Source organism: Heteronotia binoei, chromosome 21, assembly GCF_032191835.1.
Source record: "Heteronotia binoei isolate CCM8104 ecotype False Entrance Well chromosome 21, APGP_CSIRO_Hbin_v1, whole genome shotgun sequence".
NCBI lineage: Eukaryota > Metazoa > Chordata > Lepidosauria > Squamata > Gekkonidae > Heteronotia > Heteronotia binoei.
This window is the reverse complement of record NC_083243.1, coordinates 55,741,966-55,766,419: the sequence shown is the minus strand read 5'-3', so window position 1 is coordinate 55,766,419 and position 24,454 is coordinate 55,741,966. Positions and strand designations below refer to the sequence as shown.

General features: G+C 53.1%; 1 protein-coding gene across 1 annotated transcript; it reads right to left on the bottom strand.

Annotated features, from left to right (window-relative positions):
- Positions 1 to 8,505: 8,505 nt before the first annotated feature.
- FOXA1 (forkhead box A1) lies at positions 8,506 to 14,119 on the bottom strand. The gene is made up of 2 exons (XM_060262697.1): positions 13,937 to 14,119; positions 8,506 to 11,170 (listed from the first exon to the last, which is right to left on the bottom strand). The coding sequence occupies exons 1-2, from the start codon at positions 14,006 to 14,008 to the stop codon at positions 9,890 to 9,892; spliced, it is 1,353 nt and encodes a 450-aa protein (XP_060118680.1). The 5' UTR covers positions 14,009 to 14,119; the 3' UTR covers positions 8,506 to 9,889.
- Between the last annotated feature and the right edge of the window lie 10,335 nt (positions 14,120 to 24,454).

Genomic DNA, 24,454 nt, shown 5'->3' with positions numbered 1-24,454 from the left:
CTGGGCCAGCTCGCCTGTAGCAGAGCTCAAGTCATCAGAAGCAACGTCGAGTGCAGCCATCAGGTCTGGACGGTTATAGATTCGTAACAGCGTCAGTCAAAGGGGTGTAACTGAAGCGGAGTCGACGCTCTGGCGCGCCTATGCTGGAATATATTTTGTTGGTCTTAAAGGTGCCACTGGACTCCTGATTGCTTGCGCTACTACAGTGTCTTACTACAGAGTGGCTACCCATGTGGAATTTACTCCTAAGTAAGTCCCACTGGTTTACTCCCAATGCATGAGACGTTAGCTCGAGCTTGCTGAGCAGCTTTCCTTCCCAGTTACACCCTCCATGCCATTCTTTTGTGTTTGGTCTCCAGCTGCTACAACGCTCCCACTCGACATGGTCTCCAGTAGTAACGCCGAAAAGTTGCAAAGCATTCCATGCGGCAGTTGAATATACTTTCCAAGCATTCTCATTCTCATTCTCTCTCCCTCTCCCCCCCCCCCACTCCGGGGAGAGACTATAGTAGTTCTTCGGGTTCGGTGTTCTGCAAAGGGCACCCCGTTTTGAAAGCGTTGTAATGGGGCTCCTCAGTAAATGCACACTAGATGGGTCGGGCACCCTGCTGCCAAAAATATTTCATTGGAAGTAAACCAATAGACCTTACTTCCAAAGAAAATGCATCTAGAGCCTGGCTGGATCGCCACCATTTCCAGCACTGCATTGAATCAGAGCCTTTTTGGCTGCTAATCCAGCAGAGAATACCGCTATAGTTTTTGCTCTCTGAATTTTTAGCATTTTTAAAAGTTGTAGTTTCACAACTTTTGTATATCAGGATTGCAGAACAGCGCTGACAGCGAATCCAGGATGTAAATAGTAGGGTAATTCCTTTGCAGTCTATCCCCTGTGTTGATTTTTTCCAATAATTAGAAAATTTGATTAGAAGAAAAGGAAAGATCTGATAAGTTTCTTTTCTAAGCTTCTCCAGCAGGCTAGGAAATCACTGAAGAGCCCCACCAAGTCCTAAGCCCACCGATTTGGAGTGCATTCTATGGAAACCAAGGCAACTGACTTTCAAATCAGTTTGTTTAAGCTGAGCTGAACCAAACGAACGTGCATTGCTTGGCACTTGAACCGGGAAAGAAAACCCTAGATCTCAGCTGGACATGTAGTGCAATCTTACGCATGTTTACTCAGAAACAAGTGCTCCTTTGTTCCATGGGGCTTACTCCCAGGTAAATTGGTATAGGATTGCAGTCCGACTGATTGAGATCGGAGCAGATTATTAAAAACAAGTCAAACTGATTGATGCGGAATCGGTTTCCAAGGAAGAGCAGCTCCATGCCCCAGTCACTGAAGCATTAGGATTTGGGTGTTCTTGGTAGCTCTCCTAAACGCGCTTATTAGGGAGTAAATAAATCTCTGGGATTTACTTCCCATTCAACAAAGTGAGCTCCTACTAAGGAACACTGATGCTGGAATAAACTTTATGAGTCTTTGAAGCGCGCCCCTGGACTCCTGATTAACGAGGCTCGAGTTATTATAGCGCCATTAGGCTGCAGCCCGAAACACTGTTATGAGCAGAGCTCCATCTAGGAATTCGGAGAAGCTGACAGAAAGTCTAACAGCCCTATCCTAAACATGTTTGCTCAGCAGTAAGTTGCTTTGTTTTCAGTGGCGTTTACTACCCAGCAAGTAGGCACGGCTTTGCAGCCTAAAACCACCTTGGCCTATTTTACGCCTGTAGAAGCACTTCGAGAGTGCAGCCGCTGCATGCATCACGTGGTTTCCACCCCCTTCCCCTCAAGTCGCAGCTGACTTAGGACAATTCCCCTAAGGTTTTCAAGGCGGGAGATATTCAGAGGTGGGTTGCCATTGCCTGCCTCGGCGTCGGGACCTCTTGGACATCCTTGAGGTCTCCCATCCAAAGAGTAACCAGGGCCGAGATCTGACAAGGTTGGGCTCGCCTGGGCCGAGCTATTGCATAACTACCTGAACTTTCACCTGCATCCCTTAGGAAGAAAAGACCACCGTGACAGTGAAGTTCCCTGCAGTGTATGAAGTCCCTGCTTTACAGGAAATACTCCCGGTTGAAATGAGTGAAAGTCTCTTGCGAATAAGGTTGCTTGCCAGTCTTTTGTGGGAATGGGAAGGGGATGTAAACAGGGAGGTGAGTTTCAATGGCGCCTGCTTCCCTTCCGCTGCCAGCCCGGGCTAAACAGCCGCTTGGGAGCCAATGCCGTGCATGGGCTGCTGCCAGTTCTGCCACTTCGATGCCCTTTGGTTGTGCATCTGCGGGTCAAAGGGAGAAAGTGGGCGGGAGGGAGGCAGAAGGCGCTACCTGGAGCCTTTATCGCTGGACTGAAACCTGCAGCGAAGGGGAGGCCCTGCTCGTTTGGTCGGTCCAAAGTTCAGCGGCGTGAAATCCCCGGGCGGTTCTGTTTGGAAGCCAGAAGGAAAACACAACGCTCAGGCCTCGCCCAGAAAAAGGCCCTCGGCTGGGCTTCCTTCTGCTCCTCTGTCCTGAAGGGCTACCTTGGCGCCGAGGTTAGGAAAGAGCAGCGAGAGAACAAAGGCGCCTTCCTCCTCTCCTCCCCCCCCCCCCGCGTCGGAGTGACACAGTTTGCCTTTGCTGGGAGGAGACGGTTGAGTCCGACCCGGGGGGGGGGGGGAAGAGACCCCTCGCGTGGTGCAAGCTGATCCTAAGCACGTTCACTCAGAAGGAAGCTCCATTCAGTGCAATGGCTCTTACTCCCAAGAAGGAAGGGGTGGACTGCGACTTCCGGGGTACAGACGAGAAGGAGGAAGCGGTCTTGCGTTTTACCGCCTCTCATGCAGGCATTTGGCCCTACAGCCAGTTCACTGAGTTCAATGGCAGACTGGGTCTAAAAATATTGGTTGCCAGGAGATGAAGAACGTCTATTATATTTTCAAGCTACTTAAAAGGTCGTTAACATTTTAAGCATATTGTCTAATGTTTAAGGGGGACACTTCATCAGGGCCCCACAGGGCAGTCCGCCACTGTGCCAGTTCACTTCCGCAGGAGCATTGCCGACAGCTAGGCGGAGGGTGCGATCTTGTGCAGGCCGACTCGAGAGGAGGTCCCACTGAATTCCTGGTGGGAATTGACCTCTCAGCAAACACGCTTAGCAGCAGATCACGCTGCGATCCAGACCAGGCCCCGCACCTCTGCCCCTGCAGCCAGCGCGCCTGACTCGCCCTTCCCAGCGACTCTTGTCGGTACTGACGGCTTTGTGGGCTCTGCCATCTCAGGAGCTGCGTGTGAGGGTTGAGGGGAGGGGGGAATCAATACATAACTGTATTCGTAACAATTCGTGCTACTTCTGGCACCTGGGTTTGTTTTCTTTGTAAATACAGGGGAAAGGCCTTTTGGATTCAGAGCACACTCATTAGAAGCAATGCAAATCCATTCAAATCAATGACAGGTTTACCGTTGACCTCAATAGGATGTGGATTGCATCCAACCAACCTCAATAAATTCATCCCAACATGAGGACTGAGAATCTGTCGTGCGACTTTTGAAAAAGCGGGTGGGGACTAATTTTGCAGGCATTTGTTTATGTTTAATTCGATTTATACCCCGCCCTCCCCGATTTGCCCATCTAAGCATAGATTCAGCGAGAAGGAAATGGGCAGCATCAACTTAGCCTCCGGCTCAAACCCACCTCCCAACCTGAATCAAATGGTGTGTATTTTTCAGGTCTGTATCTGGTCGTGTTATAATTGTGTGACTGGAAACAGATGCTGCCTGGATCCCGCAACTTAACCACACTATAAGGTAAATTGAGTGCAGGTCAGCACGGAGTTCTACTCCAGTCTCCTCAGTGGAGTTTATTCCCAGGCAAGATTGCACCTTTGGGGTGTATACTCAGAAATAAGTCCCTTTGAGTTCAATGGGACTTACTCCCTAGCAAGCCTGCTTAGGACTCGCAGGTTCAAACTACAACTTTGATGAATTAAAATGGCGCCCAGGATCTCAGATAACTTCAACTCTTTTTTTTTTTTTGCCACTTCCTTAATCTTTGTTGCAGGGGAAGGCGGAAGTCATCAGAAACGGATTCTAACCCGAGCAAAAGACCCGTCAGTCAGCCGGGATCGTTGATTGGGCCTGTTGCCATTAGAAGCCCCGTGAAACGCTTTGCTAGAGGCCAGAGGTGCTTAACGCAGCCTCTTGAACCCACCTAAGCACTTTCGCTTTCCTGAAATTAATTCACACGAGTTTAGGAGTCATTGATATATTGTCTGAAGAAATGATTAAATTGTTTTTATTCCTTCTCCTAGGGAAAATAATTTTATCCATTAAACAAACAAAAAATAAATCAAATCCTAGAGCTGTCAACGCTGAGTCCACCCATCACAATAAATCGGCGGGGGAGGGGGGCAGGCACCGGATAGGAGAAGATGATAAACGACAACCTCCTCCCCCCTCCACACACATAATTGTTCTTCGAGTTTCTGAGTCATTAATTACCTGGGGGGAATGGCACCGAAGTGACCCTCCTGGGGCCTGCCTGTGGAATGGCGCAGAGGCTCTTCCAGCTCCCCCCCCCCTTTGGGTCTTTTACACCAGACCAAATCCAGTTAGTTCCCTTAAAAGCTTCAATCATATGTTGAATTCCACCCAGCTTGAGTTTAATAGAGTTAAATGAAGCCGAACGATGGCAACAGTTTTAGCCCGTCTGGCACGTGGCTTATTAAAGAAGGTAATTGCATTTGAAAAGGAAAGACATTTCCTGGATCCGCTTGGAAGAAGGGAATGAAGTTAAAGCGTCCTTTCCTCCACACACCCCTCTGATCTTTCAGAGCACCTCCCTGCCTGGACTCCTCCTTTTGGCCTTTGTCTCCCCAAGTTTTTTTGCACAAAATGTAAAGATCATTAAAACACCAGAAATGCGAGAGGCTGATAGCTGAGGCTTGACTGAACAACTAACAGTTTTGCTTTCCTTCTGCTGGCTCTGGAGAGAAATTAACATCGAATCTTAAGGCGGCAGCTTTTGAGCCCCGCAAGTTATCTTGGCTGGAGTGTGCTACTCTCTGACCTTGCTCCCCTGCCCATTGCCAGCCCTAGCTCTGCCGCGTCACTTATTTTTGCCACAAGGGATAAAAAGAGAGACAGAAAGAATGGCAGCATCTATCACCCTGCAGCCCATTTCTTTGGGCCCCGACATTTAGCTGGGCAGCTGGTGCCCTGGAAATCGACGTCATTTTCCAGGCAAACCTGTGAAACCATAAAATCTGCAGGTGTGTTCGGGTCTACGGATACCAATGTGCGTAAATACTCCAGCTCCACTGAGAAGAATAAAGGTCACAGCCCCCCCCCCCCGCCCCCAAGTGCCAGTCATTAACCCGCTGCGCGGAAGCCCCGGTGCTGCTTCATTATGCGTCGCACCAGGAGGACAATCGAAGCCTCGCAGGGCGGGGGAATAGACTTTATTACACGGGAGCCCAGGGCCGAGCCCACCTTGCCTTTCTCCGTCGGAGCGGGGCTTGAGGGGCCTCTCAGCTGCGGCGAGTAAGGCAGTCTGGCAGCCCTCAATCTCTGGCCCCAGATTCCCGCCTGCTTTCTCTGGAGCCCCTCTTGCGGATCTGGCCACACAGGCGGCTGCGTAGGTTCTGCACGGCTCCACAGCTGCTCCCCGTACATGACGGGGTGCCGCGGAGGAGGAGGATGGGAAAGAATCGCCAAGGAGGAGGCGAGTGGTTTTGCTGAATCCGCCTGCCTTAGGGCTCTGCGGCCTAGAAGGGACCGAGTCCAGCCTCTCCTGCCTTTCCCTGCACCGGCTCCGCTCCCAAATCAGTACCACAACCCGAGACTTAGCAAATCTCCCAGGAGCCGACCAGGGGCCTGCTCAGCCCCAAAGCTTCCCCACCCCCACCCCCACACGCACACTCCCCAACGCTAGACAACTCGGCTAATTAGGCGGGTAATTCCCACCGTCTGTTGTGAGGGGGGGGTCTCCTCCAGGGTTCCCCTCCCTCCAGTTCCAACAGATCAGCCTCGGCCTCCTTTCTGGCAGCTTCGAAAAGATCTCTAGGTGGGGAACCACTTGGGCACTCACACGTTTAGACTGTGCAAATGCACCGGCAGTTAAACCTTAGGTCCCGTTGAATTGAATGGCACTGGCACAACATGGCAGTGCAGATACTCGACGCTGTTTACGTTTACTGGAAAGTAAGTCCGGCTGAATTCATTGCGGGCTTCTTCCTAAGTAAATGTACAGAGGTTTGCACCCTTAGGATCGTTGGAGGGATCGACCGTTTTTCGACCCTGGGCCGCCTTTGAATATTATTTCCGTTCTGTCCGCTGCAAGAAAACTTCTGCGGAATAGCCAGCTTTAGATTTTGCGGTGTGGGGGAAAAGCCTGGCTGAGGGTGACTCCCGCCCTCTAACCTGTCACTCCCTGTCCTAAAGGCGCTGCTGGGGGATCCGCCCCATAGATTTGACTGAGCCAGACGACTCCGGTCCAAACTATAGACCATGATCAGCAGCTGGCAGGCTAGACGGTTGTGCCTTTTCCAGGCCGGTGGCTTTTGAGGGAGAGCAAAGAGGCCAGGCCTTTTTCTCCAGCTGCCGCGTGCTGATCCAAGAGCAACAGACTCGGTTTCCCGCAAGCCCCGTCGGCCCCAGCCTTGTCCGCCGGCCCGCGGCTGCTGCGCGCTGGTTATTCTCGGTGCCCGTCGGAGCAGGGCAGGCGAGGAAACAGGGGAGGAAGGGAGCCGGCCCGCAGCAAGGCGGCAGGTGGGTCAGCTGGCCGGATTCGAGCTCCCTGCCTGGGAAGCTGACACCCTCGCCCCAACCATGGGGTTAAGCTAGGATCCCGGAGCGCGCAGAGCCTTTCCGGTCTGTTGAGCAGCCTGTTGAGCAGCCAGCTATACCGTCTGTCAAGCAACAGGCTCACATTAATAATAACAATAATAACAACAACAGCAACAACAACAAAAATAATAATTTTAAAATGCAGGTTATATTTGTAAGTGCATTTAGGGCTACGAAGTGTTCTTCACCGCAACCAAGCCAGGCAGTTCGCAAGTACATTACAAGCTGTTCCTTCCTGTTTCTGAGCTCTTCGGGGTGTTTTTGGGGGGCGAGGGAGCGGCGGAATAGCTTTGAAGGGAAGGCTTCAGCGCCGAGTCCCATTGAACTGAGTGCCACTTAGGTCCGAGGCAGCATGCAAGGGATAATCGGGCTGCGTCAGGAACTGCCTGCCTTCTTCGAAAAGAAATCTTACTGAATTCAATCAGTAAGTGCAAGTGCATGCTTGCTCGGAAGTAAACCACATGGAATTCAATGGGACTCCTCCAAGGGAGGCACATCAGGGGAGACATACTTGGGGGGGGGGAGTCTTCCTTGAAAGGGGTGAGAATTATATTCTTTGGAGAAGTGACCTGGCTGTCACCGGTGCCCCTGTGAAGGGGCAGGGAATGCACTATACAGCTCCAGTCTTACACAGAGGCAGGGCCGCGGGATCTCTGGGTCGGGGGCCAGAGGAGTTGGCCGCCCCCCAAAGCCGTCGGCGTGCAGCTGCGGTTGCCATGAGCTTTGCTCGCTCGGGGCCGCCGGGGCTTCAGGAGAAGTGGCCGTCGTTAGGCTGTGCCTCTGCAAAGACTGGGCTGCGACGAGAAAGCCCTGCCGCCGTCGCCAGGGTGGAAGGCGAGATGGCATTCAGAAGAACAACCAGAGCCCGGCAGAGGCTCGGGCTACAAAAGACTCTGGCAGACTTCCTTTCTTTTCTTTTAAACAAAATATAACTGGAAATGCTCTTCCAGATCACCGCTCTGGGCTGCAAAGCGAACACCGACCTCCGGACAAAAGAACCAATCTGAGTCACCCACGACCTACCTATATTTTTAAAAACTGGCCCACCAGACTCGCGACAATGGCAACACACTGCTTGAACTGGACGCGGCAGACTTTCAGTCCCACACAGCAGTAGCGGGTTCTGCCTGCCCCCCACCGCAAAACATCAACAAGAACAACAACCTCCTGTGCCTACAGCCAACCCCAGCCCTGCCCCCTTGTTGCCCAGGCTGAAACCAGCATTTCTCGATGGGGAGAAATGAAGCGCCTTCTCCCGGGGCAAGTGAAGAGGGACAGGAATTGCGCTGCCTTTCCATTCGCGATTCAGTTCTCGACAGGAGGACCCCACCGCTGGTTAAATATTCAATAAATATTTAATAGGCCACGTCTAAGGCCTCCGCGCTCCTTAATAAATCAGAACAGCCTCCAAGCCCTTCCAATTCGTTAGTCAGCAATACAAAGAAATCTTTAATTTACCCCTCCCTCCCTTTGGCTTCTTCAGATAATTTTTTTTTAAAAAAATCCACATGGTCATTCTTCCAACAGTGCACACCCACAAAAAACAACCCCCCTCCGAATAGCTTGTTGGTAATATCTGATTCTTTTAAAGTTCTTAACTGCAAATGAGAGAGAAAAGACTTAATTCAAGGCTGTTATTGCAATTATATTGTTTGTTTGTTTGTTTAAAAAAAAATCAAAACGCTTTCTCCATTACAATCACATTTATTATAAAATTAACATTTTAATTTTTTTTCTTTAAAATGGTATGACTCATTTTAAAACCGTCATTTAAAGCAATTTCAAGCTGAAAAGAAAGAAAAAGTATAAACCATGCAAATAAATTAAGAACAATGAGAAAGCCAACAGAAGAAATAAGAAGAAAACTTAAAACAAAACAAAAAACAAAAACAAAAAACCACCCGTCTGGCTATGCTAAAAACATCGTGTAAAAACAGTGGAAAGTGCATTAACACTGGATGAACGTGCTAACAACGGCAATAATTAAGCGGCCACAACAAATCCGGGGAGGGGGTGGGGGGGTCAGGGGGAATCAGTAGGACTTCCCCGTTATGCATTGATCTGGGGGGGGGTCTCCCGCGGGCTTAGAATGGGTTGCGGGGGAGACTGGAAAAACCGCAATCCCCCCCCCCCCCAAGGGAAAGGCTGGGGACGTTGAAGAGCCAGAAGGTTTCCTGCAGGAGAAGACTTCTCAGTAACAGCATGTTTTGAGGGGGCGGGGGGGGGGTAGGAAGACGCCCTTCAATGGCTTCAGTGACCTGTATGACTCTGTATCAAAGGCCGCTCTTTGGGCCTGTGGGGAAGGCGGGAGTCCCACCTGGAAGGCCACCTTCCGCCTCTGGCTTCCGTACTGAGCAAGAGGCTTCAGCCCTCGGCCCCGGCAGAAAAGGAGCTCACGGCATGCCCGAGATGTCGGACCAGGCGGGGAGGGAGAGGGTGCCTGCTCAGCTGCGCCCACCACCCCTTGGACGTCGGGCTGTCGGTTTCCAGCGAAGGCTTCCTGAATTTCATGTAACCTAAATGTCTAGCTTTGGTTCTTTCTCTCCACGGTTAAAATACTGCCACGAACCTATAAATCTGGTGAGGTTACACCAAAGGGGAAGTAGTAGGAGAAATCCACTTTCTTTCTTTCTTTCTTTCTTTCTTTCTTTCTTTCTTTCTTTCTTTCTTTCTTTCTTTCTTTCTTTCTTTCTTTCTTTCTTTCTTTCTTTCTTTCTTTCTTTCTTTCTTTCTTTCTTTCCTCTACAGTGGTCATGCGGTGGGGCGGACAAGGCTGATATATACAGTGTGTGTGTGTGTGATTGTGTGTGGGCTGAGCGGGAGCTGTTGGACTTTCCAGTTCAGAACAGAATCAACACGATGTATCAGGATACAATAATAAAGTAACAGTCCTTCCCCCCCCCTTCTTTCCGCCCCCTCCCGCGTTCCGCAGGGCTTGCCCGGTTGGGGGGGGGGCGGGGTTGCCTGGTCAGTCTGGCTAGAGAGCTCGAGAGGCGACTCAGACCCAGGCGAGGCGGCTTGCGGCTGGCTGGCTCGGCCCCCGCGAGAGAGTCCCCGCCGCCGGCCGGCTAGGAGGTGTTTAGGACGGGTCTGGAATACACACCTTGGTAATAGGAGGGCTCGAGGGCGGAGGGCTCGATGCCCCCTCGTCCGCCCATGGAGGCGCTGCTGAGGGGCAGGCCGCTGGGCAAGGCGGCGCCGTAGGAGGAATATTGCAGCGCCTGCTCGTAGGCCTTGAAGTCCAGCTTGTGCTGCTGCTGTTCCGAGGAGGACATGAGGTTGTTGATGGAGAAGGGGTGGTTGAAGGAGTAGTGCGGGTCGCCCTTGAGGTGCAGCTGCGACTCGTGGGGGTGGCCCAGCGAGTGGGCCGGGTGGGCCAGCGAGGCCAAGGCCGGGCCCGTCTGCACCGAGGCCGCTGCTGCTGCAGCCGCCGCCGCCGCCGCTGCAGCCGCTGCAGCAGCCGCCACGGAAGGCTTCAGCTCCGGGCCGTTGCCGTTGTGGTCCAGGGCGGGGGAGCTGCCTGCGTTGGACGGGGCGGCCTCGAGCTGGCCGGCCTTGGGCTGGCCGCGGTGCAGAGGCGAGCCGGCGCCGGCGGGATCCTTCCTGCCCTCCCCTCCTCCGCCGCCGCCTCCCCCTCCGGGGCCGGCTTTGGCGCCGGCTTGCTTGTCGCACTTGAAGCGCTTCTGGCGCCGGAGGTAGCAGCCGTTCTCGAACATGTTGCCCGAGTCGGGGTGCAGCGTCCAGTAGGAGCCCTTGCCGGGCTTGTCGGGCGAGCGGGCCACCTTGACGAAGCAGTCGTTGAAGGAGAGCGAGTGGCGGATGGAGTTCTGCCAGCGCTGCTGGTTCTGGCGGTAGTAGGGGAAGAGGTCCATGATCCACTGGTAGATCTCGCTGAGCGTCAGCATCTTGCTGGGCGCCTGCTGGATGGCCATGGTGATGAGCGAGATGTACGAGTAGGGCGGCTTGGCGTGCGGGTAGCTGCGCTTGAAGCTCTTGGCGTCGCGGCCGCGGCTCAGGTTGGAGGGCGCGTAGCCCATGGGGCTCATGCAGGGCGCCATGGCCCCGTGGTAGGCGGCGCTCAGGCCGTTCAGCGAGGCCTGCGGGGCCCCCATGGCGCTCATGCCCCCCGGGCTCAGCGCCGAGCCCATGGCCGACATGCTGTTCATGGCGCCGCCAGTCCCGCCGGGGCTCAGGCTCAGGCCGCTGGGGTTGCCGTAGGACATGTTGAAGGAGCCCGACGTCGTCATGTTGCCGCTCGTGCTCATGGCGTTCATGCTCATGTACGTATTCATGGAGTTCATGGAGCCCAGGCCCGAGTTCATATTGCTCACCGGCACCGTCGAATAGGCCTGCGGAGCAAGGGGACAAGGCGTTAGAGACCGCAGAGGAAGGACCGCGGGCCGCCGCCCTCCCCGCCCCGGTCCCGCCAACTCGAGTCCCTCGCACACAAGCCCCGGCCAGGCTGCCCCATCCGCGTCCCCAGCACTCGCCAGCCGCAGGCACACACCGGCTCCATCCTCACAACCAACAATCCATAGGGAGTGGGGGGGGGGAGACCCAACTCTTAAACACCCGCCCCACCCGGTGTCGCGTAGGAATGGGCCCTAAACCCCCGAACCCCGCTATTACACATTCTCGGGAATCTTGGCTTGGGGGCAGGATGTGACCCACCAAGGGATGGGAACTTCTTGCCCTCGAAGGGCAGCTACACCCGCAGCTGGGGCGGAGGTGGGGGGGAGAGCGGGATCGCAGGCAGTCCCCTCTGGGCATTTTCGCTGGGGAGGAGATGCCTCTTTGTCCAAACGAATTGATTACCCAACAACTGGGCTGCAGCCACAGACTCTCCGGATCTCGGGAAGCGGCGGTTTTCCTCGGAAGCTCCCCTGAAATCCACACGACCGGTCGCGCTTCCCAGCTCTCCTGGAGCCGCGCAGCAGAGACCCCGGCGGGGGGGGGGGGGAGAAGAAGCCCTCCGCCCCGACTGGAAGGCAGGCGGGAAGAGGCCGACCCCACAGCCCCACTTCGGGGGCAGGCGAAGGGGGAGGCGGCCGGGGTCACGCCAGGCAGGCAGCGGAGCTCAGCGCCCAGCAAGAGACTGCCAGCCCCTTCACGGCGCTCCCAGGAAGGCCCGGCAGGCTCGGGCGCCTTGGCGCTGCTCTTCCTCGGCCTCTCGGGCAGCCCAGCAGCACTTCGGAGGCCTCCAGAAGGTTCAGGCCGGAGAAGCGCTCGTTGACCTGGCCCGGCCCGGCTGCCTCCCTGCCCCAAGCCCGGCCAGCGGCCCTAGGGCCAAGGCGGCTCTCCCGCTTCCAGGCAGGCCCGGCCCTGCCGCGGCCTTTCCTGAGCCTTTCGGCTGGCCCCGAAACAAGCCCTGCCGCCCAGCCCAGGCAGCAGCAGCAGCAGCGGGGCGCTGGGCATTCGCGCGCCAAAGCCCGGAGGCAGCGGGAGAACCGAGCGGCGAGCAGGGGCGCCTTCCCTTCAGGGAAATCTCCCGATGGAAAACAGGGATGCGAAAGGGAGCCGCGGAGAGCCCGGCCTGAGCCTTACCCTGCCCGAGGTTCCCTCCCTCGGTGGAAAAAGAAGAAACTGACCCGCTAGTTGCAGGCCGCCTGGTTCGCTCAAAAGAGAAGCGCCCAGCTTCTCCAGGGCAGCGGTTTCCCGCGTGGCGGAGGAGGACTCACGCCTTGCCCGTTATTTGCAAATCGTCATGAAGCAGCGCCAGCCTCCGCAGTCAAAACGGCATGCAAAACTTTGGCTGGAAAGGATCACACAGGCCCTAAATAGAAATCTCCCCCGGGGTCCTCCTCTTTCGGGCGCAGTGATTTTAAGAACACGGAAGGATTCGAGAGACTTAACTGAAGGCTTTTGTTTGGGGGGGGGGCATGTATTTTAAACGCGAGAGATGAATTATGAACAGCAAGCATGCAATCTTTATTTAATTTGTTTTTAACGCCAGTGCCATGGAGTCGGGAAGAGGCATACATTTCCTCTAAACTCTGCTTTGCCCCCTGTTGACCCTGCAGTATGAAAGAACAGGCCCGACGAGGAGCGCCTACGCAAACACATATGTTGCCCTGGAGCCTGCCGCCTGCCTTTTGCAGCGCCTGAACCCGGACATTGACTCTGGTAAGAGACCGCGAAGGAAATATATCTGCTCTTTGTCCTTGCAGCCGGGTCCCAGTCTCCCTCCGTCCCTTCCTTTTTATTCATTTCATCTCGCTGCTTCTCTTTTTACGTTTGTTTTTTTTTTAAAGCGATCTTTGCAGAGTTGAAGATTTATTTTTGTTGTGATTCTTATTATCGCCTCCCCCTTCTCTATGCATTGAGACAGCCCATTCACTCCGCGGTCGAGGTTTTGCTTGCCCCTCCACCCATTATTGTTCTTTTGCCTGTCTTTGATCTTTTCCTTCAGTTCTTTGGAGCATATTGTAAAATAAGGGACGAGGATATGAATGGACAATGAAAAAAAAAAAAAGCAAGTTCCTGGTATAGAGTCAGATCCTACTCTCGGCAGCGCCACCCTCCTGTCATAGAGGGAATGGCTCCCAAATTGCTTTTTTTAATCACTCCCCCACACACCCGAAACGTGTTGCGAAGTACACGCAAATTATTATTTCGCCCAATCTACCGTATTAAGATTAACACAGGAGAGAAGTAGAGGAAGGGGCCAAGACAACAGACAGCTGTCCCCAACAGTGGAGGAAAGACTGGTTACCCACGACCCGCTTTAAAAACATACATTAAGGCCCCAAAAGGAGGGGCGGGGGAGAGAGAGACTGGCGGGTTGGTCGGGAGGAAGAGGAGTTAAAGGGACGCCTGCGAAAGCGGAGCCGCGATCCTAGCAAGGGATCGATCATTCTCCCTCCCACCCGCAGAGCAGCTCGATTGCTACTGATACACACACACACACACACTCTCTTGGTGGGGGGCGCTATCGGAAATTAGGGGGGGGGAGGTTGCTTCCTGGCTGGGCGGCCAGCTGGAATGTTGAAATCGGTTGATTCCCCCCCCACACACACACACACCGCCGGGATCGGGAGCTGATCCCGCTTCTGCCCGACGCCCCCCTCTCAGTCAGTCCCAGCGTCGGTGCCCCTGGGCGGGCTGGGCGCGCTCACCTCCTGCGTGTCGGCGTAGTAGCTGTTCCAGTCGCTGGTCTCATGCCCTTCCATTTTCACAGCCCCTAGCATCCTGGAGCCAGCCTGCCCGGCGCAACCATCCAGCCTCTTCTGGCGGCACGCGAGGGAGCCCCCCCAGCCTAGCCGGAAGCCGCCCCTCGGGGAGGGAGGGAGGGAGGCAGGCAGCGCGGCCAGGCGAGGCGAGGCGAGGCGAGGAGCCGCCAGCAGCCACTTGAGAAAGTGAGGAAGTGCCGGCTGGGATGGGAGCGGAGTTGAGCTGAGGTGGATCTTACGTCGCAACAGCGCCCACCTCCTCTGCCGCCGCTCCTCATTTGTCCGCCGCACAAAGACGCGCTCGCACCTACCAAGTCCGCCGATGCACCTGCAAACACGCCACTTCCACGCCGCTCGCAACTCCCCCGGGGCGGCCCTTTATTTGCAAAGCGGTGTAATTGGTTTAAGCGGGCGGGGGTGGGGGAGAGCGGGGGGTGGGGTGGGGAGGAGGCGGTAAAGAGTCAGAAACCCAGGAGGGAGGGAGGGAGAGTGCGGGAAAACACCCTCCTGGTTATTTCTTTATTTCTTCCCAAAGGCCATCGATCGGAAAGGCCGGCGGGGCAAGGGGGGAAGGGGGACGATGCGAGGAAAGCAGATCCAAGAAGGCAGCTCGGTTGGAAGCGCAGGCGGCAAAGGCCAGCCCAGATCTCGGGCAGAGACTTGCGGGGGCGGGGGGGGGGGAGGGGAGGGGGGGTCTGACTGCAGTGCGGAGTTTTTTCGACTTGTGGAAGCTTCCCGAGGGAGAGAGAAAGTGTGTTTCTCGCCCCCCTCCCCAAGAACCAATAGTATTGACCCCACACAATCCACAGACAGACACCCCACCCAGTATCCTCGGTTTCGGCGGCCCCTTTGCTCCCGGGCTTCTTTCCCCCTGCTCTGCCACCCTGGAGCCCCAGCCCGGCGAATGAGTCACAAGCGTGACGTTCAGGCAGCCCAGGGCCCCATGAATAGACGGTTGAATGCGGATCTCCTCCGGGCCTGAAACCTCCGCTTGGCAAGCAGCCCCGGTGAGTCACGCCGCCGGCCAGGTTGGCTGCTTTCTCCTCCTCCCTCCCTCCCTGCGCCTTGCCTGGAAATAGTCGCCTTAGGAACGGCCGGGGCGAGGCATTCTGGCCAAGTGATGCTGCCGGAGCGAGCTGGGCGGTAGCTTATCCTGCCCCCCTCCCCCGCGCAAGGGCACAGGGCTGCCACCCAGGGCTTGCCAGGCCTACGGGGAGTCCAGCTCGTCCAACTCCGCGGGGTTTTCTGCCAAGGCCCTGCAGGGGCACACGAGGGGGCGACGAGGCCTGCCGCTCAGCCCCACGCTCAGCCTTGCACTGGACCCTCCACTTGAACGGGGCGCTGGACCGAAGCGAATGGCAGGCTCGACTTCTAGAAGCAAATGCCCCACAGTCGAGCAGGTTGCGGTCCGGCGGGCTTCGAAGTCAAGACCGCAGATGCTCCTCCGGCGTTATCCGTGGGCATCGGGGCCAGTCGCTGCAGTGCTGCGTACATTGCCCGTCAGAAACATGGGAAACACGCGTAGTGGACTCCGGGGCAGGTCCGGATAAAACGCCTGGGGCTTGTTCTTGGCTCCAATGCAATCTTTTCGCATCCCAGACGGCTCCTTCCTTCCCTTCCTGCCTGGGCTGCAGGATCCCTGCCCTTAAAAGAAGGCAGAGTCGGGCATGCTGCCCTGTCCTTTCTTTTAGACACGGTGCTGAGCCTCGGCCTCGGTTGGTGGAAACCTTGAGGCTTCCCAGAGCCTGAAAATGTCCCGTGGGCAATAAGGCAGGGGGAACTGCCGAATGACTGCATAGCCAGGCTGACCAGGGGGGATCAGACCCTTCCTCACACGGAGCACAGAGAAGCCCCATCCACAACCCACTCAGGGTCTGCATCGGGCTCATTCCAGTTCCTTTAATGAGCCCCAAGTCATGTAATATAAAGAAATGACCCCCCCCCATGTAAAGTAATGTCGCCCAAGCTCAAGCTTAGACCTGCGTGCCGTTCCTTCCCCTTCGTGGAAGCACTAAAGACGTTTAAATCCAGACCAACTCCTTCCATTTAACAAGAGTTATGGGTCTACCTATTAGTTTCCTCCACATTCCTGACATGTATCTAATTTGTCTAGACCCGTGTCTATGTTCGTTTGTACGTAGTTCTCTGGATATATTTCAAGGTGTTGATGAAATTCTTAATAATAAGCTAATAAATAATTCTGCGATTAGAAAAACAAGACAAAACTAACATGCCTGCCTTTAAGAAATACACTTTTGCACATCAGGCGGCATCTCTTATCCCTTCCTTCCTTTGTTCTGTCCCCTGTCCTCCGCCTTAAATCTGACAACAGAATTAAGTTAAATCCTTGAAACAAACAAATGGCTGAAATCAGCAGGAGAGGACAAGGGATGAAAATGTGGCGTTAAGGAAATAAAAGATGAAAGCAACTGGAGGACAAACCGTTCCTAAATATGTCCCACACTGTAAATTAAAGACTTCTTTCGCAATGGAAGACCTATGGAACGCGTCGCCATAGAATATAGCTCAATGGAGAAGAGAGGCTAAGCTTAGCGGTTTGTATTTTTAGCTGCCAATAGGCAGAGTGGGAGGTAGGCTGTGGATAGATTCGGTTTGCAATTACGTATTTGCTAATGTTTGCATTTTCAGAGGAACACTTCGATCCGAATCGCATCGTATGGAGTAAATTCCATTCAAATCAACTTCGTCGTCCCTGGCAAAACCAAGCACACTCTCTGAGCCCCTGATTTAATTTAGTTTCGGGGCTGCCCCGCGCTGGAATCCTAAACATTTTTTCTCCCCTCGCTTAATCCTGTTTGTTGGGAAGCCGGTTCTCTGATTGCTAATTCACTTGGAATTAAATTCTATAGAAATCGAATAGTTTTATTTTCAAGCAAATGCGTACAGGAGTCCGGGCGCTAGTTCTCTTTGAAAGTCATTCTAGCAAATCGATTGGAAACACACTTCCTTAGAAGACAGTTCCATTTATTCCAATGGGATAAAATTTAAAACAAACAGAGGGGCAGTCAAATTACCGAAGCGTTATAGTGAAGTAAGGGGGTGTGCTGTGGCATTATCTCAGCAAACTTCATACTTCTTGCTGGTTTCCTCAACAGTTCTGTGAATAATAATGATAATTACATTAATATTTAATAATAATTAATAGTTGATAGCAAGAGGAGGAGCATTTTATTTCTCATATAGATCAGAAACCTTTCCAAAGCTCTCAAGTCAAAGCAATATATTTATCCGCTAAATAAAGCAAATGGTGTTACCCTATAAACGTTTAGAAAGGTGCTGGCAGTCGCAACCCCTCTCCATTAACATTAATAACCGTATCCCTTTTGCCTTTTTTAAATGCGAGAGATTCTGCGTACAGAGGCTGTGGAGAGATTTGGGGTCGTGCGCGCCAAGGCAACCGAGCTGTCTCTGGGGGAGCTGCCGGCTTGCGCAAAGTCGCAGCGCCTCCTGTTGTCCAGCAGAAGCCGAAAGTGCACACACCTGTCTCCGCCGCCGGTCCTGCTGCTCCCGCGGCTCCCAAGATACCAGCTCGGAAATGGTCTCTACGAGCCAGGCAGGGCATTCAGAGTCCCTCGGGGGCAGTTTTGCGGCGGACTCCGGGGCGGAGGGGGCGGGGCAGTGGACCCCGCGACTCTCCGAGCCCTCCCTCGATTTGCTGAAGGCCACCCAAGCAAACCCACTGGCTCCACTGCTGGGAATGGCCCTTCCTCCCCAGCGCTGCGGTTTCCCGGGAGGGCTCTTTGAGGCCAGAGGTGGAAACAGAAGTGTGGGGCTGCAAATTGGCCCTCGCGTCTTGGTGTTTGCCCTTTCGGCCGGTCTCTTTGGAGTTCCACCCACACACCTCTTTTGACAGATTGGCCGGACTCATTCATTCCGCACCTTCTTCGCCACACTTTCAAATGCAGCTGCGCAGGAAGGAGCCTCGTCCCGAGGCGGGGAAGGGTGGGGGGCAGCTCTCGCTAAGCACTTTCGGATGCCTCTAAAGGCCTGGGAAGCGGGGAGGGCGCTAGACAGCCGAGCCTCTCCACCCCCCACATCGCAAATCCTTAACGCCCGGGGAGAGATGCTGTTTGCCCTCACGTATTCAGCAGCTGGCGGATTCCTTTCTGCATGTTCCTTTTCCTCTGGAGGATACCTAGAAATGCGTCTGGGGGTGAGAATTTAATCGCTTCTCTGCAGAGGCGAATAATAGGGGTGAATGGGAGGGTGGACGGAATTCTTCTTAAGAAAGGAAGGAGGTTCCAGACAATCTTTTGAGGAGCCAGTCAACCACTCGTCCCGCGATTTTCATTTACCGTACTTCCTCCCATGTCTCTTCCGCTCTCTGCCAAGACACTAGGTTATTGCCGCCAGGCCTCTGAGAGCAAGAACGCGGTAAACTGCTTTGTTTCTGCTCTTGCAATGAGTCCAGGATTTCCAAGACTTACTTTCTTTCTTTCTTTCTTTCTTTCTTTCTTTCTTTCTTTCTTTCTTTCTTTCTTTCTTTCTTTCTTTCTTTCTTTCTTTCTTTCTTTCTTTCTTTCTTTCTTTCTTCTCTCTCTCTCTCTCTCTCTCTCTCTCTCTCTCTCTCTCTCTCTCTCTCTGACTTCCCCTTGAGATCCGGGTTTGTTCTCACCTAGACGTTTCAGATCTCCAGTTAAGTACCCGAATACTAAGGCTGGCACCGGCTGTCATGTACACACCGGCTGAAGTGTACATATACGGGAGGGGGAACAGGCTCCTTCCATCTAGCATAAGGTTTTAATATTTCCTCTCCTTAAATTTCACTGATAAGACAGTCCTACAAAGTGCGGACTTCGAGGAGTCTTCTTAGGATTCGGTTGCAATCCTAAAAGGATGGCCTCCTTAGCAGAGGGTTTGGGGGATCTAAAACTGTTTTACCGTTTTCGCACACAGCTTACCTCGCAGTCATAATCCTGTTCCCTCTGCAGCGTCCGGTCGGATTTCCCACCATCTGGGCCAGAGTTACAGGAAGTGCCGCAGCTTCTGCCTAGCAAACGTAAACTGGGTTTTACCCAATAATGGTGTTCGGATGCCCGGAATTTCGCTCTCCTCTACAGAAGCCTTAAGAAGAGCTGGATGGCTCTCAGCAAAGATCTGTTTCTCATGGTAGATTCCCCTCCCGCGATGCCCGGAAGAATGTCACTGCAAGGTTTAAAGAAGGAGGTTTTCGCTCATCCCCCCGCCCGCCCCCATATCTCAATTTTTCTGTGTTTAGCGCTGAACACTATCCTTGTTCCTTCTGAAGCGGCCGATTCGCCGATGTCTTTTTGCAAGAGATTCCCCCGGTTCAGAACTGCCCTCTCTCTCATGAGGACACAAATAAAGGCGAAAGGGAAGGCTGCGGCGCTGCCAGCAGAAAACATGAGGCCAAAAGTCTCCAAAGAACCGCACACAGAGCGAAGCCCGAGGGAGTTTGTACAGAAGCAAGCCCGGCTAAATTCAAGAGGGCTTGCTCCCAGACAAATGGCCACCGGACACAGCTCGCCCCCTCCCCCCAGTGATTCTCAGTCAAACAACGAGGAAAGGGGAGAGATCCTCTGGTCACGCGCGTCTCATAGCCAAGAGAGATGTTTCTATTTTGCAACGTCCCCTAAACTGGAAAGATTCCTGGAGCTGTTGCCAGTGGTCCCAGAAAGTGCCACAGTTAACTGGAAGCCTGCTGGCAATTACTCGGTTAATTCGAAACAATATGAAATCCAGCTCCTCTCACCAGTCCCTCTCTCGCTTTTCTGTCTGTTGCCAATTGTGCACTTTTCAACCAGCAACTTTGCCTCTGGTCTCCCTGGCCCCTAGCCTCGGGATCTCCAGGAAGGGAAGTTCCTTGGTTTTCTACCACCATCACCACCACCACTCGGGAGTCCTACGAAGTTACTCCTGTTCCTAGGGTCTACCTGAGGCTGCAGTCTCAGCCAAACTAATCTTTCTTTTGCTTCCTAGGTAGTGGACCTCAGGCATTATTAACTTTGCGACCCAAGCGCCTTGGAATGTTAGTGAGCAGAGCATTCTGAGCTCATCCTCTTCGTGTAGCTCAAAAGCAAAGAATGGGACCAGCTTTCAAAACCTATACCTCCGGGACTGAGCAAAATGACGAACACAAAAGACAGAAGCAGGCTGCTTTTATCATGCTGCTGTCTTCCGTTTACCTGCATAGACAAGTAAAGTCACTTCATTGAGTCAACAGTTTTCTCCACCTGAACTTTTCATGCCTTTTCGGATTGAGTTCAGAACCAAGAGTGCAGCCCTATTTCACACACGCTTATTCAGACGCAGCTCTTACTTAGTTCCCAAGCAGTTGTGCACAGGCAGAACCCTGAATGACCAAACGCAGGTCCTGAATGACCAAACGCAGACGCAACAGTTTCACAGAGAGCCAAGTGTCCTGGATTTGGATTGTTTGAGCGAGGACAGCGAGGACACAGTACTGGGCAGCCTGATCCCGGGCATGTCGTTGTGTACTGCAGCAGTCTCACTGAGTTTAGTGGGACCTCCCCAAGCCAGTGGCGTCTTCAGCCTTAATCGGTGGCCGCCCTTATGCAGGGAGAGACAGATACTACTGATGGTATGCCTATGAATGGTAATAATGAGAGTGTTCCGTAAAGCGTTCAAAGAGGCTTCATGGACATACTGGGAAGTAACCAGCAGTTGTTATTCTGTGCATATACCCGCAAAGGGACAGGTGAGGCTGACATGCCACGCAGAGATTCTCTGGCCTCCGGAAACTTCTCTGTATTCTCTGTAGCTACGATCCTTTCCCCTGAATATATTTCAGAAGCCCTGGCAGATCGTTTTCTATTTTACTGCTGCAAGGGCTGTAATAGCCCATATCCTGGGGGTGAGAATGCAAGCCCCGGTCAGCCTCTGTCCCTCCCCACCCCTGACCCATCCGGAGGCCGGCAGGACGCTGGGCTTCTGTCCGTGAGAGCCTGGGCCGCAGACTTCTACTCAGATCGCGCTGAGAAAGGGGAAACGATGTCTTCTCGATTAAAGGACTTAGGGATCAATCCTAGACGGTCCATTAGGAAGTAAGGCCCAAGTTATTTAACAGAGGTTACCCCCTAGGAAAGTGTATGTAGGATTGCAAAACAGAATAGAAACCCAGAGACCTCTTAAGGACTATCACCATTTATTCTGGGAAATCCAGGTGGGCAGCCGCGTTGGTTTGAAGCAGGAGAACAAAGCAGAAGTCCAGTAGCACCTTTAAGACCAACAAAGTTTTATTCAGAAAGCGTACATTCCGAATAAAACTTGGTTGGTCTTAAAGGTGCTACTGGACTCCTACTTTGTACCATTTATTCTGGGATGAGCTTTCCTGAGGCAAGAGTTTATCAGTTGAACAAAGCAGGAGTCAAGTCGCACCTTTAAGACCAACCAATTTTTATTTAGAACGTAAGCTTTCATGTGCTCTTAAGCACACTTCATCAGACGAGGAAATGCCTCGGCCTCGGTTTTGAAGAAAAGTACAGGAGGGCGAGAGGGAAAGACCGAGGAGCTGAAGGGAGGCGGGGCGGGGGGAAGAGAGAGATTGTAGCCCCGGAGGGGACCTAAGCAGTCCGACTCGGAAGTAAGTCTCGTTTTAGTCAATAGGCCATCCTCCTCCTCAGGAAAGTGTTCTTAGCACTGCAGCCTCAGTCCGGAGAGGAAGAGAATGGGGCAGAAGTGTTCCGGTTCGGGCAGGCAGCCGTGGGTGGGCTCCTGACTCCCTGGTCACCTCGGAAGAACCCGAGTTCCTCCTTCCAGCGTCGTCAGTCCGGCTGATCTACTTTCCAGGGAGTGTCTTTTTTCCATAAAACGGTCTGGAAGTTACTTGAGCATTATTTATTTGACAATCTACAAAGCACTCCACCCAGACCCACCCCCCCAGCCCCTTCCCCCACGAAACTGGTTCTTGTGTGGGTAAGAACAGATTCAGATCTTAACTGGGGCAAACAGAACAGCGGCTCGAATGCATTTCCAGCGATAACCGCGTCGGGAGACATTCAGAAGAATCCGTTGTGTTCCAGACTGTCTTCCCTGCTGGCGCATGCAAGTATGGGAGTTGCTGCTCATTCAGAAGAGGTCCAAGCCTCTGCCCTCTCGGTCAGCCCCCTGCGCTCTGGCCACGCGGTTGGTATCCGCCAGATTAGCTGCGTTGGAGAGAAAAGAGGTGTATAAATGAAATAATTTTAAAAAATGGCATCTACTGCATTGATAGAAACACGTTCGAGCACTTTGTAACAACACGGGTGTGTAAAGTGCGGTCAAGTCGCAGCCGACTTATGGCGAGAGGGTTTTCAAGGCAAGTGAATAAGCAGAGGCGGCTTGCCATTGCCTTCCCCTGCCAAGTTGTCCTTGGGGGGCTTCCATCCAAGTAGTGCCCCTGCTTCGCTTCAAGATCTGATGAGATCGAGCTCTACTATACCGTTCCCCGTCCCGATAGTAACAGTACCAAGGTGAAAAACCGCCCAAGTTGTTAACCGATCCAGAGTCCTTCCTATCGCCGACGTGTACAATTGGGCTCTCGACAGCCTTACATCTCCGATCTGGCTAGCAGCGACTCTGCATGCAGCCAGCCGGCATTGCAGACAACGCTCCCTCTAAGCCGTGGAGTCCTGTGAGCAAATATTCTGCTTTGTGAGCTACTGGCATTGAAGTTGTGAGCGAGTGATTTGGCTGCTGCACAAATTAGTGTGCTCTGGGACCGTCCTTCCTGAGCTAAGACAAAAACGTGTGAGCTGGAGGCTAAAAAACTGTGAGCTGGCTCACACTAGCTCAGCTTAGAGGGAACCCTGATTACAGGTTCCGATCCCCAATCTGCCAGAGAAGTTCTTTAGCTCTGCCTAACCTACCTCAAAGCGGAAGAGAGATGTTGTCTCCGTGGGGGAGAAAAGTGAGAATAAAATCTCTCGGTAAATAAACAGGTGCATCCCGCGTTTCCAGAGCCGGATGTGTGACTGGACTCCCCTGAGCATCTGTGACCGAGGAGTTATGATCGCAGCAGTGATGACGGCTCTCTTCGCAGATGCTTAGGTGAACAAGGTGAGGGATATGAGCGGGTGAGCCAGTCCGAGATCGCAACGCTTAGAGGCAACTCAGCAGCATCCCTGCAACTTGTAACCAGGTAGAAGGAAACTCCCTCCCGGTCCATGCGAGGATGCTGAAGCCCTTCCTCTCTTCGCCATGCTGTGACTTTAAGAAAAAGGCTTCAGAGAAAGTGGCTGCTTGACGAGGTCATAACTGTTTCTCCCCCCGCCCGCCCGCACTGGAGCAGGAGGTGCTGCAATCCGCATCCAGGTTAAGTTCATGGCCGCAGACCTTCCCCACCCTCCCCACCCCTTTCTAGGGTTGCGGAGTGTTGGGATGTCACAGGAATCGTCTTACACTAAAGCTATTCGCAAAAGGTGGCCCACTCCAGCTGAAGCAAGTATTGCGCAACGGTGCGATCCTGCGCGCGTTACTTTGGGTGCGAACCCCATTGAACCCAGTGAGACTCAATTCCCAGTAAACGTGTTCCAGATGCACTTCCTGCTGCAGTCCATGGCATTTACATTGAAATGGGTCACGTCCTAATTTAACAGTTACTGCATTACTTCAGTCTAAACCCATGGATTTCAGTCTAAACCCATGGATTCGGCGTGTGTGTGCCTTTTCTTCCCCCCAGGAAGCTCCGGGTGGCGTACGCGGTTCTCCAGTCCTTCATTGGTAAAATAAGGACTGGAAGTGTGGAGATTAGAACTCCCTCCTCTCCAATGCTACTCCAGCACTTCCATCACTGCACCACACTGGCCTTTTCTTTTTATTATCCTTATAAAAATTCTAATAAAATATTACCCTACAGGAACTCCATAACAACAACGATTATCCAAAGACTGTGGTTTGTGCAGGAAATACTTGCAAGCAAGGAACCCAATTTGAATCCGGAAACACTGGAAATTAACCAGCATGCAATGCAACCTGGTACTCACCCCCCACCCACCCCCAGCCAGCCCCACCTTGCTTCCATGAATCTAGGAACTAGGAGGGGAACTCCTAAAGCAGCTGGCATCTGTCCTAGGCCGACTAAAGCCCCTACTACGGCTTTTTTTTTTTTTTTTTTTTGCTTCTATGAGACCCGATCCTAGATAAACCTACTCAGAAGTCAGTCCTGCTGGCTTCAGTGGGGCTTATTCCCAGGTCATTGCATCTTTAGAAACACCACTATTGGAGGTATAAAGTGTCAGATGACTCTTAGATAATTTCTGCCAGGATATTAATGTACACCAGAGGTAGAGAAGGAACTGGCTCTTTTTCTCCCTCAGAATACTAGTTCCACAGGGAACCTGAGCATTGACTACAACCCAGCTGCATTCAGATCAATAGTTGTTTGGGGATTGATTTCAGTAGATGCTGAAGCACAGCAATTACTTGAAGACAAATCCCACTGATGAGTAGGAGCTTAATTCCTAGGGAATGTTTTAAATTGGG

Excerpts from the sequence above, each read along its gene's own strand:
- FOXA1 (XM_060262697.1), bottom strand. The coding sequence starts at position 14,008 with ATGCTAGGGGCTGTGAAAATGGAAGGGCATGAGACCAGCGACTGGAAC. Across the intron at positions 11,171-13,936 it reads ACTACGCCGACACGCAGGAG|GCCTATTCGACGGTGCCGGT; the intron begins GTGAGCGCGCCC and ends CTTGCTCCGCAG.